Source organism: Heterocephalus glaber, unplaced genomic scaffold (assembly GCF_053883595.1).
Source record: "Heterocephalus glaber isolate CG9 unplaced genomic scaffold, H.glaber_assembly_v1.0 deba00001773, whole genome shotgun sequence".
NCBI lineage: Eukaryota > Metazoa > Chordata > Mammalia > Rodentia > Bathyergidae > Heterocephalus > Heterocephalus glaber.
In genome coordinates, this window is record NW_028258463.1 from 7957445 (window position 1) to 7976795 (window position 19351).

Here is a 19351-nt window from a genome sequence, read left to right on the forward strand (position 1 = left end):
AACGCCTTGGTTGGGGTGTGGTCAACGGAAACTATCTCACCCTGGAACATCTGCAGCTGTCCCAGAACCCCAGCTTCAGATTGTTTTCTTTCAGTGTGTGAGAAAGGTTGCTTAGAAACCTGATGAGGCCACATTTATCTTTAAGCGGTTTGAAAAAAATGTTGCCCCATAAGATGCCTTGCTCTTCCAGATCGACAAAATAGCAGCCTTGTAAGTGGACAAGGCCAGAGAATTGGGGAACGGTCAGACACTTGCACCAGTATACAAGCCCGGTGCTCGGGGTGCCCTGCCAGGCGAGGGTCTTTTCGGTGGGCCGTGGGTCCTGCAGTGGTTACCAGCAGGGACACGATGGTCACTCTGCCTCCCGTGTGGCACAGACCCTTGGACCCGGTATCCTCCCCCCCGCTTCTCTGGCCCTCTGCTTGCAGATGTCTTGAAACTGCCTGGAAGCTGAGACAGTGTTGGTTCTAGAAGATGGGTCTTTGCCAGAGCCGTGTTTATCCTGTAAATGCGGCATTTAAAAAAGACTGTCCTGCTCCTGCCTTCGAGTTCTGTTCTCTACACTGAAGCCATTGTTCTGCCCAGTCAGGCATTTCTCACCTCTGGGCTCTTTGCACATGACGGCCCTGGGGCTGGGCTGTTCCCTCCCCATCCTGCTTGGCCTGGTCATTTGGGGCTACAGCTGAAAGGCTGCTTTCCTGCTCGATCCCCCCCGCACCCATCTTAGGGCACAGATGAGCTCTCTTTGTCACTTTCTCAGTGCTTAGCAAGCAGTAAGGACTCGATCAATGTTTGCTGAACAATAAACCCATTTAGACACTGCATGTGGAGTTGGTTCTGTGGTGACCTCAGGCAGACCCCGGTTCTCCGTGCACATAGTGCTTTGATGTCAAGGCGACTTAGTGGCATTTTTGCAGTTAATGGTGCTTTTCGTGACAGTGTTGCAGTTGCAGGGAGCCCATGGCACCCCAGTGCAACAGGGCTCGATGTTTATAGTAGAAGAGTTCTTAGCAGGGTGTGGTGCCACACACCCACAATCCCAGCACTCAGGAGGCTGAGGCAGGAGGATTGCTGTGAGTTCAAGACCAGCCTGGGTACACAGTGAGTTCAAGGCCAGCCTGGACTACATGGTGAGACTCTGGTTTAAAAGACAAACAGACAAACAAAACAAAAAGAGTTCTTGTGGGCGACAGGAGACCCTGCCAGGCAGAATGGGGAACGTGGGAGGCAACCCAAGGAGGCACATTTTACAAACCTTCCCCATGCAGTCATGAGCAATATGTTTTGAGCAGGCTTGGGGTTATAATCACCATGTGAAGTATCACTTTCTAAATTGGAAAGCAAATACTATATTAGTTTGTAATTTTCTTTCCTTAATGTTTTTATCAAGTTTGGGTGTTCACGTTATGGTAGCTTCATAAAATAGTTGGAAAGTGTAATCTCTCACATGGGCCTCCCTTGAGTTTTTAATGTTTTCTTGGTTATTTGTTTCTTCATTTAGTAAATCCATGGGCATATTTGAGGGCATATTTTTTAAAAATCTGATGAAAGAGATGTATGAGGTTATCTTTGTCCCTGAGTAGATGTCACTGGCCAGTGAAGGAACACCAAAGTATTTACATTAACATAGGAACTCCTAAAATGTTGAGAAAGGAGCAAGTCTTTCAGAAAATTAATTTGAGCTGGGTGTAGTGGTGCACACCTGTAGTCCCAGCACTCTGGGAAGCTGAGGCAGGAGGATTGCAAGTTCCAGTCCAGCCTGGGCAATTTAACCAGTTAGTGAAACCCTATCTCGAAATTAAAAAAAAAAAAAAGTGCTGGGGATCTAGCTCAATGTGAAGGCCCTGGGTTCAATCCCTGGTGCTGTAAGAAAAAAAAAGTTTTTTCATATCCCAAGGAAAATTCTTTTGCTTTTCTCAAAACCGGGCCTTAGCTTGTAATTCACTATTTAGTAAGATTATTTGTCAGTTAGTCTTCAGTAAAGCTGGGTGTCAGGGGGAAGAATTCAGTAGCACTGAAGTTCAAAATAACACATATCATGTTACATGTATCATCTGTAGGAATAAAGTACATGCTTTAACATGCCACATGGCACAGGATCTTCTTTTTTGTCATTGTTGTTGGTGGTGTTTTGGGTTTTTTTGTACCAGCGATGGAACCCAGGACCTTGTGCTTGCGAGGCAGGTGCAGTGCCACTGAGCTAAATCCCTGGACCTGGTAGTGGTTGTTTTTTGAGACAGGGTCTCCCTATGTACCCCAGGCTGGCCTTGAACTCGTGATGATCCTCCTGCCTCAGCCTCCTGAGTGCTGGGATTAGAAATGTGCACTACCATACCCAGCTTCCAGTTTCTCTTACTATTAACACTTTACATTAGCATGGTATTTTTTTGTTATAATTCATGGATCCCTTAACTAAAATCCTTAGTGGATTCTTTTTTGTTGCTTTTCCCTAATATCCTTATTCTGTCCCAGCATCCTCTCCAGGGTCCCTCATTTAATTCAGTCTCCTTGGGGTCCTCTTGGCTGTGACATTTCCCAGACTGTCCTTGTTTGGGGTGACTGTGACACTTTTGCGGAGCTTGACCAGGTACATGGTAGAACGGTGCTCAATTAGAAACTGTCTAGTATTTTTCTCTTGATTAGATCACTCAAGGATCAGGAATCTCGCTCCCTTGCCCGGTGGGTGTAGTAGCTATAGAAACAACTTAGAACTCTGCACTGGAAGTGATTTCTTGTCTCCCATTTGTTAACTAAGGCGATTATTCATTCATATCACTATGGACTCATGGATACCTATTATATGCTTTGGATTCAACCCAATATTACTTTATTTTTGTGTCCACATTATTTCTGCTTTTGGCCATCAAAGTCTCCTTCAGTTGGTGCCTAGCAAAACAGTTTCTCAGTTTGTGTTTATCTGAAAAATGTCTTCTTTTTTGGTACTGAGAATTGAACTCAGGACTTTGTGCTTGCGAGGTAGGTGGCAGAACCACTGAGCCAAATCCCCAGCCCAGAAAAATGGCTTCTTTTCTGCCTTCATATGTTGATGCCTGCCATCCCTGCACATAGAATTTGGGGTTGACAGGATTTGTTTTGTTTTCTTTTTCCCTTCAGTGCTTTAAATATGTCATTTCCATCTCCTTGGACACCATTACTCTTTTCAGCATTTTGACTGTAATATGCCTACGTATTCTTTTATATTTATTTTATTGAGTTTCACTGAGGTGTGTGTGTGTGTGTGTGTGTGTATCTGGGGGTGCTGGGGATTGAACACAGACCCTCACACATGCTAAGCATACACTCTACCACCGAGCTACACTTCCAGCCTAGACATTTATATAGGTACATTTTATATATATATAAAACTGTTTCATTGAGATTTTATTTGTGCCATTTTATTTTGTTTACATGGCACTTTATTTTTGAAAGTATCCCTTTACAGGAATAAAATGATACCCACTGTCACAAAACTTAAATTATATACAAAACATGAAGAAGAAATTAAAAGAAATTGAAACTATGTTTACAAAATATTTTCTTTATCTTTTTAAAGATTCTCTGTTATTGTTCCCTTTCATTTTGCCAAATTTTTGGATCTTTGTGCTTTTTCTCCTTTTTCCATGATTACACTGCTAATAGTTTATCAATTTGTTGGAGTTCCCCATTGCCTCTGAAAAACCCCCAGTTCTTATTTAGCTTTTATACATTTTCTCCCTATTTTTAAGATGAGTGATTTCAAACCACTAACGTTGTACAATGGGACCTTTTAAAAAGTAAAAGCTTACGTGAAATGTCAGTGTAGAAAATAAGAAAATCCAAGGCCTGTGATTAAAGAAGGAGGAGGAGGGGAAGGGAGCCATTCAGGACCCCTGAGACCACTGCTAGAAAACCACTGTTCTGACTCATTAACTTCTGCTTTTATCTTTATCATTTCCTTCCTCGCATTTCCCATAGACTTATTTCATTGCTCTTTTTCTGATGTCTTGAGTTTGGTGCTTATTGCTTTTATTTTCATTCTTATTTAACATTGAAAATGTTGAAGTCTATGAACCTGTCACCCTACAATGATGGTGGCATCGTATAAAGTTTTACATAGGTTGTTTTCTCCTCGGTGGTAATTACAATTTTTGAGTTTCGCTTTGACCCAGCATATATGTAGGCATTTATATTTTAAGTGTCTGAGTGTAGAAAGATTTGTCTACCCTTTAATAAGTCCTGGTTTTATTTCACTGTGGTCATAAAATAAGATGTAATTTGGAGTTTTTAAGAAATTATGGTTGTTTCATTGTAATCTAGTACTTCATACATTTTGCATGGCAGTTTGTACAGTGTTTTGATAATAGGGCATAAATTCTGATTCACCTGTATGGTCTTTCTAATTAATTATGCTGCATTCTCTAAATCTGGATTGCCCCATGTAGTTGCTCTTCTCTGCATGTAGCTGTTGAGCACTTGACTTGGATTAATCTTAACTGAGATGTTTCATAGTTTAAAATGGCAAAATAGAAGAGAGACAAATAGGAAGTGGGGAGAAGTTCGGACACTTCCCAAGATTCCATATTCAGTTGTTTTAAAAGTATTTCAGGGCCAGGGATTTAGCTCAGCGGTTCTGCCGCCTGTCTTGCAAGCACAAGAACCTGAGTTCGAGCCCTGGCACCAAAAAAAAAAAACAAAACTATTTCAATATATATGTGTGTATATATACATATATGCTAATTTGTTCTTTTATATTTTATACTAATAGTTTAGTTCACTGAAAATAAAGTTTATGTTACTACCTGTTTCCTTTTTTTGTTTACTGGCTCATGTCTTGCACTGAGTAGCTATATTAAAGATAATAATACATCATTTGATTATAAAATTTGTTTTATTTTCTCATAAAAGAAAAAGAAAAATGTGTAAAAGGCATACTGAGTTTTGAAGACAATACAAAAGAGGAAACTATCTCAATAGTATTTTTCCATATTGATTACATATTGAAATGACAATATTTTGGATCCATTGGATTAAATAAAGAAATGTCACTAAAATTAATTTCATATATCTTTTGTTCTAATTTGTTTCATATATTAAATGAGAATTTAAAATTTTCATGTGTACCTTGTATTTCTATGGACAGCATATATCTGATATTACAGTATTTATTTTTGTCCACTTGGTTTGTCAAAAACTAGTAGTGGTATTTCAATATTTTTTTTACTAATTTCTGCTTATGTTTCTCACAATTTTCAGTGTATGTTTTTTGTTACTGTGCTATTTAGCACATAGGTTATGCCCATTGAACTTTATACTTTGTATCAAAAAATGATTCTCAGGCCAGGGATTTAACTCAGTGGTTCCGCCACCTGCCTCACAAGTGCAAAGTCCCAAGTTCGATCCCCGGTACCAAAAAAGCCCCAAAAAACAAACAAAAAAATGATTCTCTTTGGTTATTTTCAATTGTTCCTTGAGTTCTACTTTTTTTTTTTTTTTGAGATGTCTTGCTATGTAGCCCAGGTTGGCCTCAAACTCATGGTGATCCTCCTGCCTCAGCCTCCAGAGTGCTAGGATTACAAGTGTGGGCCACCATGTCTGGTTTGAATTCTACTTTCATATAAATCATTGTCATTCGCGCTTTTAAAAGAATTAAGCTATGAAGTTTTACCATCTCTTTTTTATTTTTTATTTTTATTTTTTGATAGCAGGGATCAAACTCGGGACCTTGTGCTTGTGAGGCAGGTGGCAGCACCACTGAGCTAAATCCCTGGCCCCAACAATTTCTCTTTTAATTTGTTTTATTTTGTATCTTTTAGATGGCTATTAGACCCACTTTATTTTTTGAAGTGGTACGAAAATCTTTGCTTTTGATATAAAAGTTTAACTTCACAATATTGTCATCAGCAACATAATCTTATTAGTTCCATTTTGATGCCGTGTGTCTTTTTAAAATCATTTAAGAACCTTCAGCTGGGGATTTAGCTCAGTGGTTCCGCCATCTGCCTCGCAAGTGCAAGGTCCCAAGTTTGATCCTCAGTACCACAAAAAAAAACCCCTTCAATTCTGTTTGGAATAATGTTCCTGCTTTGAAAATCGCAGTTAAAGGCAGTCTTTAATTCCCACAGTCTTTCTGCCCGTAGCCATCCTGGTGGGTGTGAAATAGTGGGTGGGTCATTGTGCTTTGGTTTGCATTTCCCCAGGTTAAGTGCTGTGGAGTGTATTTTCATGGATTTATTTCATGGGTTTATTTGTGTATCTTCTTTAGGAAATGTCTATTCAGTGCCTTTGCTCCTTTTTTTTTTTTTTTTTTTTGGTACTGGGGATTGAACTCAGGACCTTGCACTTGTGAGGCAGGCATGGTACCACTGAGCTAAATCCTTGGCCCCTTTTGCTCCTTTTTTAATTGGATTATTATCTCACTGTTGACTCATGAAAATTCTTTCTATATCTACCTACAAATCCCTTATCACCTGTGTGATTTACAAACTCTCCACTCTGTGGTTTATCTTTCCACTTTAATGGCATTCTTTGAAGCCCAAGAGGTTTTCATTTTGATGATGTCCAATTTATGTATTTTCTTTTTTGTTGTGGTTTCTTCTGATGTTGCATTATTGCTCAGCCCAAGTTCATGAAGACTCAGGCCTGTTTTATTTTCTGAGAATCTTATAACTTCAGCTCTTACATTTGGGTCTGTGATCCATGCTGGGTTAATGTTTGTGTAATATGAGAGATATGAATCCAATTCATTCTTCTGCCTGTAGTTATTCAGTTGTCCAAAGACCATTTGTTGAAAACAACTATTTCTCCATTGAGTTGTCTCGGCACTCTCGTCAAAAATTGGGCATAAATGTGAGAGTTAATTTCTGGACCATTAGTCCTCTTCCTTTGGTTGGTGTGTCTGTCTTCATGCTAGTAGTATATTGCCTTGAGTCCCGTAGTTCGATGGTAAGTTTTAAAATCAGAAAGTGAGAGTCCTCCAAATTTATTTTTCTTTTTCAAAATTATTTTGGCTCTTCTGGGTCCCATCAATTTCTGAAGGAATTTTAAGATCAGCTTGTGAATTTCTGCAGAAAACCCAGCTGAGGTTTTGATGGGTATTGAATCTTTACATCAGTTTGAGGAAGAGTGCTGTTTTTAATAATGATAAATCTCCCAGTCCATATTTGAGGTCTTCCCTAATTTCCTTAATGATATTTCATAGTTATCAGATTTAAGCTTTTCGCTCCTTGTTGAATTTATTATTGAGGGGATGCTGGGCATTGAACCTAGGACCTCGTATATATATGCTGGGCATGTGTTCTGCTACTGAGCTGGACCCCACCCCACATTTATTTTTAGGTATTGAATTACTTTTAATAGTAAATAGAGTTTTATTTTTTTTCATTGCTACTGTATAGAAATACAGCTGATCTTGCACATTGATTGTTAGCCTACAAACTGGATCCATTCTGATAGTTTTTAGTGGATTCCTTAGGGTTTTCCATGCACAAGATCATATTACCTACAAATAGAGGTTGCTTTCTTTCTTTCTTTCCAATCTAGGTTTTTTTAAAACTTCATTTTCTTATCTAATTGCCCTAGCTAGCATCGCTAGCTCCATGTTGGTTGTGAATGGTGAGAGAAACTATCTTTGTCTTGCTCTTGCTCTTAGGAGAAGGGGAGAACATTCAGTCTCACTTTCAGTACAGAGTGAGCTGGGTTGTGTTTGTTGGGGTGCTGGGGATTGAACCCGGGGCCCTGCATGTGCCAAGCATATACGCTACAACTAAGTTATGTTCTTAGCACCTAGCTGTGGGGTTTTGTGGATGCTTTTATCAGGCTGAGGAAGTTTCCTTCTGGTTCTAGTTGCTGTGTTTTTATCGTGAAGGGCTGTTGAATTTTGTTGAATGCCTTTTCTGTGTCTCTTGAGATGCTCATGTGGGTTTTGTCCTTTCTTCAATTAGTATGATATATTGCACTAATTTAATTTCAGATGCCAGTTCTTTTTGACTTTTAATTCAACTTCCCATTTCCTTGGTTTTTAGCACTCAAAAGCCCCTGATCAATGGAATGCAGGGCTTAGATGTTAATGCCAATTCTTTGTGAAAATTTAAGTTTCCAGGACTTTGTACCTCATCAGAAATCTAGCGATGGTTATCTAGGACTTTTTTGCTTGGTGTTGTGAATGTAAAACAAAAATGTGGGTAGGTAACTCATCTGTATTAATTCATATCCTATATATGATAAAGTTTCATATTATAGGGACATTTTTGAAGGCAAGAATTTTAAGCATATTATTTATATGCTTCTCTGGAATGATAAACACGCAGATGAAAGTGTGGAGCTATTTTTGGCAACTCTAGTCATTATCAATGTATTTTTATCTTTGAAAATGTGTATACCCCCAGTTTTGTTCTTTACCCTAATGTGACTTGTTTCACATGATATATTTCTACCATACTCCTATTTTGTAATGTCTGCTCATATTAATCGTGGTTTCCTTCTCTTGAGCACATTTTTCTTTCCCACATGGGCTCCTCCACGTGGCATCATTGTCATTTTCAATGATGTGCCCACTAATTAATGTTCCTCTTGGAACGCCTGCCCTTTGCTTCTTGGTTTTGCAATTCAGCTCTATTTTTTATTTTATTTATTTTATGGTGTTTCTTCTCTCACTTCTATTGGTCTGTGACCTTCTGTGACTTATTTGTAATACTTTCATTTTTATGAAATTGACAGCCCATCCTCTGCCACCCTTGATCATTAATATGTAAATGTTTCTTTAAAATGGTTTCAAAAAGTTATTTCTTGTTAATATGTGCATTGGTTTTCTAAATTCATCACAAGGTCTTGGATGATTAGACCATGTCACTTATAGACATATGTAAAATTTTAATTATTGTGTAAGACGTAAAATTTGCCGTCTTAACTATTATTAAATATACACTTCAACCAGGTGCAGTGGCACACACCTGTGATCCCAGCTGTTCAGGAGGCTGAGGCAGGAGGACTGCAAGTTGAAGACCAGTCTGGGCAACTTAATGAGACCTGTCTCTAAATAAAACTTTCCAAAGGGCTGGGGCAGTGGCTCAGTGGTGTGGTGCTTGCCTGACTTGCACGGTACCCTGTGTACAGTTCTGATGTCAAGTACATTCTCAACAACAATGTTAATTCCTTCATCCTGCAGGTTTTCCCTTCTCTCTCGTATGATGCCTTCTTTTCCGGTGACTGCCTTTCCTCTCCCTTTAGACGCCGAAGATTTCTTGGCCGAAGGGTTGCGGAACGAGGACCTCAGCACTTCTGCGAGGGATCACAGGGCCCATATTCTCCGGGGCTTCCAGCAGATCAGAACTAGGTTGGTACAGATGGGCCCCACTGTGCTTTTTCGGAAATGTTAGAAAATTTAGAATCCATAAAATCGACTTCAATAGTGTATAAATTAACAAAGTAAAGTACACCTGTCATAGCCCCTTCCTTACATGTGGTGGAATCTCACTATTTAGTTAAGTGCAGTTTACCAAAATAAAAATATTTGATAAATTATGTATTTTGAGATTAGTATTCTGCTTTTAGCTTTGGAATTCTGTGTTGGCCTTTATTGAACACTTTTACATTTAATAACAACAAGAACAAAAAAGTGAAACTAAACATTTATGTTTGTCCAAATTCCTAGTGGGAAGGTGTTAGACAGTGTGAGATCATTTTCATTGGGTTTTTTCTTCTTTTTTATTTTATGAAAAAATAAAATTTCATAACAAAATAATAAGAAGATAACAATAGTTCATACATGGTGTATTGTTATCTTCAAAGTTGGTACTCAGGATACATGACATCAAAAGCTTTTCACTTACCCGGGCTGGGGATTTAGCTCAGTGGTTCTGGCACCTGTCGTGCAAGCACAAGGTCCTGAGTTCAATCCCCGGTACCAAAAAAAAAAAAAGCTTTTAACTTACAAAGTAGAAACAAACAGATAATAGCACGAAACCCAGTTGAGCTAACACCAATGAGTACAGATGAAACAAGTTGTGTTTCTGTACTGATTTTACTTCCACATTTCCTTCTTTAATAGAAAAGTCAAAGGAGACTTTTCCACTGATTCTTTGACCAGGTTGGAATGTTTTAGTCCTGGACTGAGTTGGAATTTCACATGCATTAAGCTCTAACCTGGCTCTGATTTGTGTAGTTTTGAATGTGAGTGTCTGATAGGTGTACACCCCAGCTTCAGGGGAGAAGAAATAAAAATCTCCCTTTACCATTGATGCCCTGATTACCTCTTGCTTGAAATGTGGCAGTTGAACAAAAGTCGAGGCTGAGTTTGATCCCTTTCTGAGGGGGCTCTGAAAGCTCGAACTGACACCTCAGCATCTGCATGCTTGTGGCTGGGTTTAATTTGTGTGACCAACCATTCTTAGCTTCTGCTTGTAAAACCTTGTGGAAATTCCTGAGCCACAGGGGAGTTTACCCTCCGGAAGGGCACAGTGAGTCTGTTCCCCTAAGGGATGGGAGAGAACCTCATGAGCTGCCCTGCTGGATTTGAATCAATATTTGCTCCTGGCTGATTCAGCATCACTTTGACCTCGCCATGGGGACTGTGGAGTGACCAGCTTGTCTGGCAGAACTGAAACAGACGAAATACAGAAGGGGGGAGCTTTTTGTGAAAGGGGGGTTAGAGTATCTCGTTTTTGGTAAACTGGAAGAAAGTTGAAAACAAACTTCTGCATAAGGTTGCTTCCTTAGCAGGTGGTTTAGGCTTAGTTGTGTATGTGGAGGCCGCGTTTGTAACCCATAGAATTTTTTACTTTCCTAACTTTGCCTTTGTACTGTAGGATTCTGCCAGGACAGCGTGAGGGATAAAGGTGGGGTTATTGTAAACTGTACTACAGGGAGAGAGAGACCCTGCGTATAATGGTGGGCAGGGTGACACTTTTGGTATAAATCGGTGCCGCTGAATGCCAAAACAGCTTTGCTACATCTGTAGGGATGAATATATAATGAGAAACTCTTCTCTCCTATCTTTGTATCAGCATGGGGAAAAGATTAAATTTCAACCTTAAATGATGATAGAAGGCAAAGTGATGGCCAGGCGTTAACAGTTACATATTACTTGCAAATTCTGTTTTGAAATGCGCGCACGCACGCACACACACACACACACACACACACACACACACGCGTTTCTCATGGCGGAGAGGAGCTTCCTTGTTCCTGAAGAGCACTCTGTGGTTTGTGGGGAGGTCACTTGGGAAGTGATCAGCAGGGCTTTAGAAAACATCTCCACTGTTGATGGGAGCTTTCTGTCCATTGATTTGTTGCAAGAAAGATGACACTTTATTTAGCATTTCATAATTATCAGATCACTGAGGAAATGAGGAGCCAGAAATAAGATACCATACAGGAAAATAGGACGAGGAGACTTCCGTTTGGCGAGCTGTTGGAAATTGCCTGACATCCTGGCCCCAGTCATTACCCCCTTAATGTCACCCCGTTTTCCCGAACCCTCTCCGTCAGCCATGTCACCATACTGTTCCCTTCCTGGTGGTCAGCAGTGTGCGTTTATATCTGCTGACGCCAGGAGGTTTCAAAGTGCTAAAAACTTGGAAAACACCAGCCACATTTGCTTGTGTTGTGTGGCAGCTGTATTTCCTCCAAAAAGCGGGTACAAAAAATTTGGAAATCATCAAACTTGAGAGTTCACTATCTCTGGCTGAGTAACATGCAGATAATGTTTGAAAGTCGTTTTAGGAGTTGCATCTTTAGTCCTATCAGAGTGATACTGTTTTAGGGGTCTGGTAAATTTCAGAGGGTAAGAACATGTCTAAAACTATACTTTGGTGTTCTGGGGCTTATTTGGAAAGTAGACAAGAAATCTCTAGCAGATGATTTGGGAAGGCCTCTAGATAAACACAGATACTATGTATGTTCGCCACTTCCTGTTCTGTGCCTCCCTTTCTTCTGCTCCTCTAATTCTCTCTCCATGTTGTGCTGCCTAACATCGAACGGCCCGGCCTGCGGTTCTTGCTATACGCAGGGCCTTGGGCCCCTTTTCTTCTGGCTGGCTCAGAATTCAGTGCTATTTGTCATGGTTGTGGACTTGCTGTAAATTAAGGCATTGGATGCCACAGCTGCTGTTACAATGTCCTATTTGCCACCAGAGGAAATGATGGTGAAGTGGAGAATCGTAGGTGTCCCCAAGTCTGTTTTTCATCTGTTTTTCAGTCCAGCTGCTTAGCCATTGTCTGTCTTCCTGGACTTGAAAACAAAACCCTACCTGTATCTGTAGCTACATAGTCTTGTTTTACTTTTTAGCTTGAAAGTGTTACCAAAGGAGGACAATGTTTCTCTTAGAAGACAAAACAGAAACAGATGTCAGCAAGTTCGATTCCAGGACATGACGCCCCATTGTGGCATTGGATGTCTTGAGTCATGGTTTCCACTGCTTCCTGGTCTGCACGGAGCTCTTTGCTGCTCAGGATGAAAGCAGCCAGAGGCCGCCCTTGCTTTGTCATAGTGGTCACTGCCAGATGAGCCCCAGATGCCCGACACCTGGACTGAAGCACAGGTGATTCACACGAGGGACCCTACACCATCCTTACGCTGGTAGAGAAACAGCAGAGCATTTCTGCGGTGTCGGATTGGGCAGCAGCCACCTGCCAGCCTCACGCAGGGGGCCGGGCCCGGCCAAGGGAGCCGGGATTCCTGTTACCGACAGAGGGAGGGCTTCTTCCTCGTGGCCCCTTTTAGAACTGGTCATTTACGCTCACTGCTGGAAATGCAGGCCAGCACCAATGGAAAAAGCTTCCTTCTGTGAAACATAATAGTGCTAAAGGAGAGCCCGAGAGAGGCGAGTAGATGTATAGGATATTGAAATGGAAAAAATAAAAGTAATGGGATATAGCAGGGTTACGGCACAAACCCCAAGAAACCATGGCATTCACGGGCCAGACTGAAAGACTGAGCGTTTCTCTTAGTGGGCGGCTTGTCTGTAGCTCCACACTCAATAGGCTGCACAAGTACAAGCTTCGTAAAAATAATTCCACCTTTCTTTGGGAATTTTAGGCTCTCTTCTCCACTTAACACGGATTTTATTTTGAAGTCAAATTTAGCTGAAGAATGTACAATTCTAGTATCTGTTTTATAGGAGGAGAGAAAAGGAGTTAGTCTGCTTAAAGTCTTGGGAGTAAGGGTTTTAAACTAGTATACTGTAGGGTACGGTGTTCCTAGCACTTGGGAGGGTCACTGCCGCCTGGGCCACATGGTGAGACCCTGTCTCAAAAAAACCCAATCAAAAAAACAAAACCGAAACTAGTGTATTCCACATATTATCATGATTAATTATATACTTTTACTTTTCCTAAGTAGTAGGTATTAAGCTTAAAAACCCCCAAAATAAAACACTTTCAAATGAATGTGCCCAGCAAGAAAACTATTGTTCAAAGTGCTCTTGGTACGTTTGTGTTACTCCGACGTTCGAGATTTGCTCGTGACATCTTTCTCTTCTTTAATTTTGCTACTTGTGGTGGAGTTTTAGTGCCAATGAAGGGGAACAGGAGTTAGAAAGACCAGTGCAATCCTCTAAGTTTAAATGGCTCTAAAACCCTCAAAAGTCATAGCAATAATTTGACCACATTTTGAAGGTTAATAATTCATTTCTAGGCCCGGGGATTTAGCTCAGTGGTGTTGCGCCTGCCCCGCAAGTGCAAGGTCTTGAGTTCGATCCCTGGTACCAGAAAAAAAAAAATTAGGTCAATAATTAATTTCTTTCTTTTTCAATCTCATCTCTCCCTCCTTTTCTTAAAAAAGGGGGAGGAAAGCAAAGCCCACAACAGCTTCAGGTTCATCTCTCAGTTGATCAGTTATACATATGTCATGTTTCTGTACTAGTCCTCTGTTATGCCCAACTATGTTAAATATTTTTCATAAATCTGCCTCTCTCTGTGTGAGGGATTGCATTTCTTGGTCTTTTTCTTATCTCTCTCTTTCTCACTTTCTTTTTTTTTTTGAGACAGGGTTTCTCTGTAGTTCAGGCTGGCCTTGAATTCACTGTGTAGTCCAAGCTGGCCTCGAACTCCCTGTGATCCTCCTGCCTCAGCCTCCTGTATTGGTCTTACTACCTTGGGTCGCTTGGCTTAACTTTTAAAGCCTGGAAAGGAAGATGATCTGATGATGGATTCTTTTATGGCAAGTCTCTGTCTTTTCAAAGCAGCCTTGAGCTGTGTAACTCTCCTTTGAAATATGATGATTATTTTGTTTATTTTTTCACCTGTGAAGGTATCTTGGATCTGGTCCTAGCTCCAAGATTTAACGATTCTTTTTTTTTTACTCTTCACTGCTGTGGCAGCATTAGTGGGTAGAAATTTCTCCTTTGGGTATTCCATAAAATATTTCTTATAGGTATTCTGATACATAATAATATTTTCATGCCGAATAATAGGTGGACTTTTAAAAAAGTTTGAATGAAGAAATTTGTTTCTTTTAAAACTTTTCATTGAAAAGTTGACATTTTTTCTTAGATAATTTTTCTGTGTAATAAATACTAGGCAGGGTCCATGGTGGCTCAAGATAAATGCCCAGTAGTAAAATTGTGGTTATGATATTTTAATTTTATAGCTTTAAAATTTTAGATTGAAGTTTAGGGAAATTCATTTTAAGAGCATCTTTAGATCACTTGCAGAAAACTAAGTCATATCTAATTCTACCCAGTACTGCATGCCTTAAACAAGGGCTCCTTAGATGTGGTCTATCGAGAGTGAAAAGGAATTTTGAAATGTGACTTACATAACTGAGCCCGCATCCTTGAGGTGGAGCTAACTCTTTACAATGTTTTATTTATTTATTTATTGAGACAGGATCTGGCTAAGTAGTCCACGCTGGCCTCGAATTCACAGAGATGCTTCCGCCTCAGCCTCCTGAGTGCTAGGATCACCAGTGTGTGCCACCACGCCCAGCTAGAATATCTTTAATAATCTGCGCACTTCGTTAGCCATGTAGTTAGATCACAGAAGTTTGTTATATTTCAGATAGAATTTACTCATCACTGTCACCTGGGCGCATTCCTGTCATCCACTCATCTGGATTTGTCTTGGTTTCCAATCCCTCAGCGTCTGTTGTTAACACCTGGAGCTTTTCCATTGTCTGTACATGGAGGTTCTTAATCCCTAATATTGGAAAAGATCATTTGTGGGAAACCATTGCCTTACTCTTCCTCCCATTTGCTTTGCCCTTGATTTTGTTGTTGTTGTTGTTGTTTGTTTGTTTTGTTTTTTTGGTACTCGGGATCGAACTCGGGACCTTGTGCTTGCGAGGCAGGCGCCGGAACCACTGAGCTAAATCCCCGACCCCATGTTTTGGTTTTTGAGACAGGGTCTCGCTACATAGCCCACGCTGACCTTGAACTTGTGAACCTCCTGCCTCAGCCTCCCAAGTGCTGGAATGACAGGTGTGCTCCACTACACCCAGCTGCTTTGCCCTTGATTTTAAGTCTACCTGACCGAGCTGGTCTTTGTCCTGGTGCCACCCTGTTCTCTCTGCAGAAAGCCCATGGGCAGAGCCTCTCCGCATCCATCTGTCCGTGGTTTCCGGGAGTCCTGTGGCGAGGGCTCTGCTGGCCCAGGCTCTCCCTCGCGGATGTACCCTCCTTGATTCTGGGACAGCCCTCCCCCTCCCCACTCTGTCACTTCCTGTCCCAGGTGAGCCTGGGCAGAGCGCGGGGTGTGCAGGAGCACAGGGTGCTGTCAGGCACTGAGCCTCTGTGCTGACCTGGTTCCTGTGACCCAGAGTCACTCGGAGACTCCCCATGGTGCTCTTCTGTTTTCTCTCCAGGTCGCCAGCCTACAATGTCATTAGTGATTTTTTTTTTAACAAATGTTACAAAAATGCAAACATCGTTATAGGAAAAAATCGTTTATTGTGTGTTTTTTAAAAAAATGCATCCATAACCAACCAAACCTTGCAGGCTCTAGTTGATGTCTTTTCTGGTGTCGGCGTAGCTGTGTTTTTCATTTGGAAAGTGCTGCGGGACATTTCATTTCCTTGGGATTTTATTGTTGCGCGATTCTGTTGAAAATGAGTGGAGCCTGACATAGGTTTGCACCATCTCACCTGGGAACCGTTTCTCCTCTGGGTCCAATGCTCCTCCTCCTGGGTCCCCAACCCGGTGTCCCTGAGGGCGGAGCTGGCAGGGCGATGATGAAATGCACTTCTGCTTATCATGCACGTCCCAGGGCTAGGAGAAGATGGGGAAATCAATCCCCAGGACCTTCCCAGCACGAGATGTCCATACTGAACTCCCCATGGAAGAGGGAAATGAGCTGTCTGAGGGCTTTAGTTTTTGATTTACACGCAATGTCACCACCGCCCTGGCCATGGGAATATATTACAGACCAAGCGCTGACCTGTTCTGGAAGATCTTAGCCTATGGCCCCAGGTCCTATGTTGTTTCTTCATATTTCTTTTAAAACTTTCTACAATGCCGCACAGTGACTTTGATTCTTCAGGCTCCAACGGGTGCCTCTTCCTGGGCCCATCAGAAAGAAAACATTGGTGTAGGATGACAAACGGCACACGCAGGAAGGGGCAGCTGTCTCTGGGGGCTTACTGTAGCCAGACAATAATGGGCCTCTATGACCAGAGGTCCCACAGCACTGCAAAGCCCAGGAAACTCTGGTTGGGTCCCAGTGCTTTGTTGCTACAAAAGCGCATTAGAGCCAGGCGTGGTGGTGCTCGTTTATAATTTCAGCACATAGGAGGCTGAGGCAGGAGGATCACCACAAGTTTGAGGCCACACAGTGAGACCCTGACTCAACCCCCACCGCCTCCAGAAAAAGTCCCCACTTGGAGTGACTCAGTCTTAAATCGTCCACCTCTGAATGGTTGTGTCGTGGACATCGTGTGGCTACTGGAAGATGCACAGTGATTAAATGTAAATGCTGAAAGTCAAGGTTTGTGAAATGTGGAAGCTCTTAGTATAAATTACAGAACATGTACATAATCTACAGTTAGCTATTTCTCTGGCTCTCATTTGTGAATTCTGCCATAACCACAAGGTGCATTTCACATTTTGTGAATTGAGGCCTTCTACCATTTCTACCAAATGCTTTTGCTCTTTTGTTGAAGAGAGAGCTGATATAGAAGACATCTCCGTCAACAGAGGAATGGATAAAGAAAATGTGGTATTTACATGCAATGGAGTACTACTCTGCCATAAAGAAGGATAAACTTCAGTCATTTGTAGGAAAATGGATGCCCCTTGAGACTGTAATGTTAAGTGAAGTAAATTAGACACACAAGCTTAAATATCACATGCTTTCTCTTATATGAGAAGCACAAAATATAAATAAAGAGCAAAATAGAAAGTAGACAATAGGAAGTAGGTAGATGGATCTTCCTCAGATGGAAAGGGGATCGAGAGATAGAGGGAGGAGGGATGGAAGGGAAGGATGAGAAAAGGAATCAAGATGTGTTGTGTGCATGAACCAACTCCACACAGGGCGTGTAAATGTCGTGTACTACAAACATGGACTAATACAAGAATTATTCAAAGTAACAGAAATCATAAAAGATTAGGATTTAGAATTTCTAACTAGTTACTTAGTTTACTTAGCCAAACATTTTAAAAAAATCAAATGACATCTTTCAAAAGTTTCAAAAGAACTGTAAACAAATATTAAGTTAATTATTATGCAGTGTTGGGGGATAGAGCATGCTAAGGCTTGTATTTTATTCCCCAAAACAACATCCATGGATGGGTGGGTGGGTGGATGGATACATGAAAAAGTAAATGTAGCCGAATAGGAATCATAGAGCCTAGGTTGTGGGTAGGTATGGATGCTCTTTCAAGTTTTGTGCATGTTTCACATTTTCATAATACGACATTGTGAAAAATATGTGATTGGTTTGACTTTGCAGTTTAGAAACTGTGGCCTTCCTTCACTGTGATTTCAGAAAACTATAGACTTTCTTGATGTGGAAATGTAATAATACATAGTTGTGGGTTTTTAGAATGATAGTTTTCTGGGAATAAACTTAGTAGTTTTGGATGACTGAACTAAGGGATAATTCACCAGTTTGTTCTTTTTGGTATAACTAACAGGAAGTAGCTAACTTTTATATTTTTTGAGAACTTCTGGGCCAGCAGTTATTGAAGGCTGAAATTCAATTCAAACATTCTGCCAAGCAGATCCTGAAATTTTGATTTTTTTTTAAAAAAAGAAAAGCAATTTCTGACTTTTCTCATAAATTCGATAAAAGGAAAGCTAATATGAGATTGGTAGTCCAGTAGGAAACAGAACTCAATTTTACATTTTAAAAATCATTTTATGGTATTAAAAATGACAGAGGTTAGAAACAAAGCCCTTATTCTTTTATTGAACTAGAATTGAAAGTGGCAGAAAATCATTTTGGCCCTGCTGCAGTAAATGTTATCACTGGAACATGTTTGGGAGAGATTAGGACAGTCTCTCAACAGCAGAGACAGAAGTTCACAAAGCAAGAACTGGTTTTCCTGTCCTTATCTTGAAATTATTAGATGTGCAGAAGATGAAAGTGTCTGAGTCTTAAGAAGACAGGGGATGGAGGATGTGTTGAAAAATGATAATGTCTCCATTGTGGAGGGGGAGTGGAGAGAACGAATGACTGAGGGAAGGGCCAGCACTGGCTGCAGTTCAGGGTTAGGGAATCAGGGCCAGAGAAAATCACATGCACATGCGCCCTGTGAGTGGGTACTGCAGTGCGAAAGAAGCCTGTGCGAATATTCATTAAAAAAACTCTTCGAAGACTTCGTTTAACAAGGAGATTAAACTGGAGCTGTCAGCAGCTACTTTCTTTTGAGAATCTGGTAGGAGAGAAATTTTAAGTCCACGTGGGAAAACCCAATCATTTTTGGAGTCCTCGGTGTGATTGTTCTTCAGAATTTTGTGTACATGGAGCAGGTTGGCGGGCATATGTTTGCTGATCCAAAAATGATTAAAATTCAGAATAAGTAAGACTCTTGTGAAATTGAGGTTTCAGGTTGCAGCCAGTGTTCTGTTCTGCCAGATGGCAAAAGTAGAATTAATTGCTGCCCCCGGATTCCTGAATGCTGAGTGCCCTGTTTGGAAGTGGAAGTTGGAGATGTCCACCCTGGCAGTGCATGTAGCTAGGAGCTGCTTCAAATAAAAAACCCCTTCTGAGCTTTGCTGGCTTCCTTCTCCTGCCTCCCATGCTGGACTTTTTTAAAACTAAAAAATGGAGAGGAGGGTTAGCAAGAAAGGAATGAAAGAGTCTCAGGACCTTAGAGGGAGGTGTAAGTAGAAAAGGCAAAGCAAGAAATCTTTGTAGCTTGTTTTTAGCTCCTGAAACTCAAGGTGTATAGCCACAACAGTGTTTCCTGGAAACTTGGGGGAGATGCAGAGTCTGAGGT

At 41.0% G+C, this 19351-nt stretch overlaps 1 protein-coding gene across 6 annotated transcripts in view; it reads left to right on the forward strand.

Moving 5' to 3' along the window:
* Skap1 (src kinase associated phosphoprotein 1) overlaps nucleotides 1-19351 on the forward strand; it is a 233282-nt gene that overhangs the window by 14203 nt on the left and 199728 nt on the right. For 5 of the 6 annotated variants that reach the window (XM_004859601.3, XM_013077779.3, XM_013077781.3 and 2 more), the window contains exon 2: nucleotides 9205-9310. In XM_004859601.3, coding sequence (XP_004859658.2) covers nucleotides 9205-9310 — 106 coding nt within the window. Of the gene's footprint in view, nucleotides 1-9142; nucleotides 9311-19351 lie in introns of all 6 variants that reach the window. The other variant, XM_021240062.2, reaches the window with a different exon arrangement.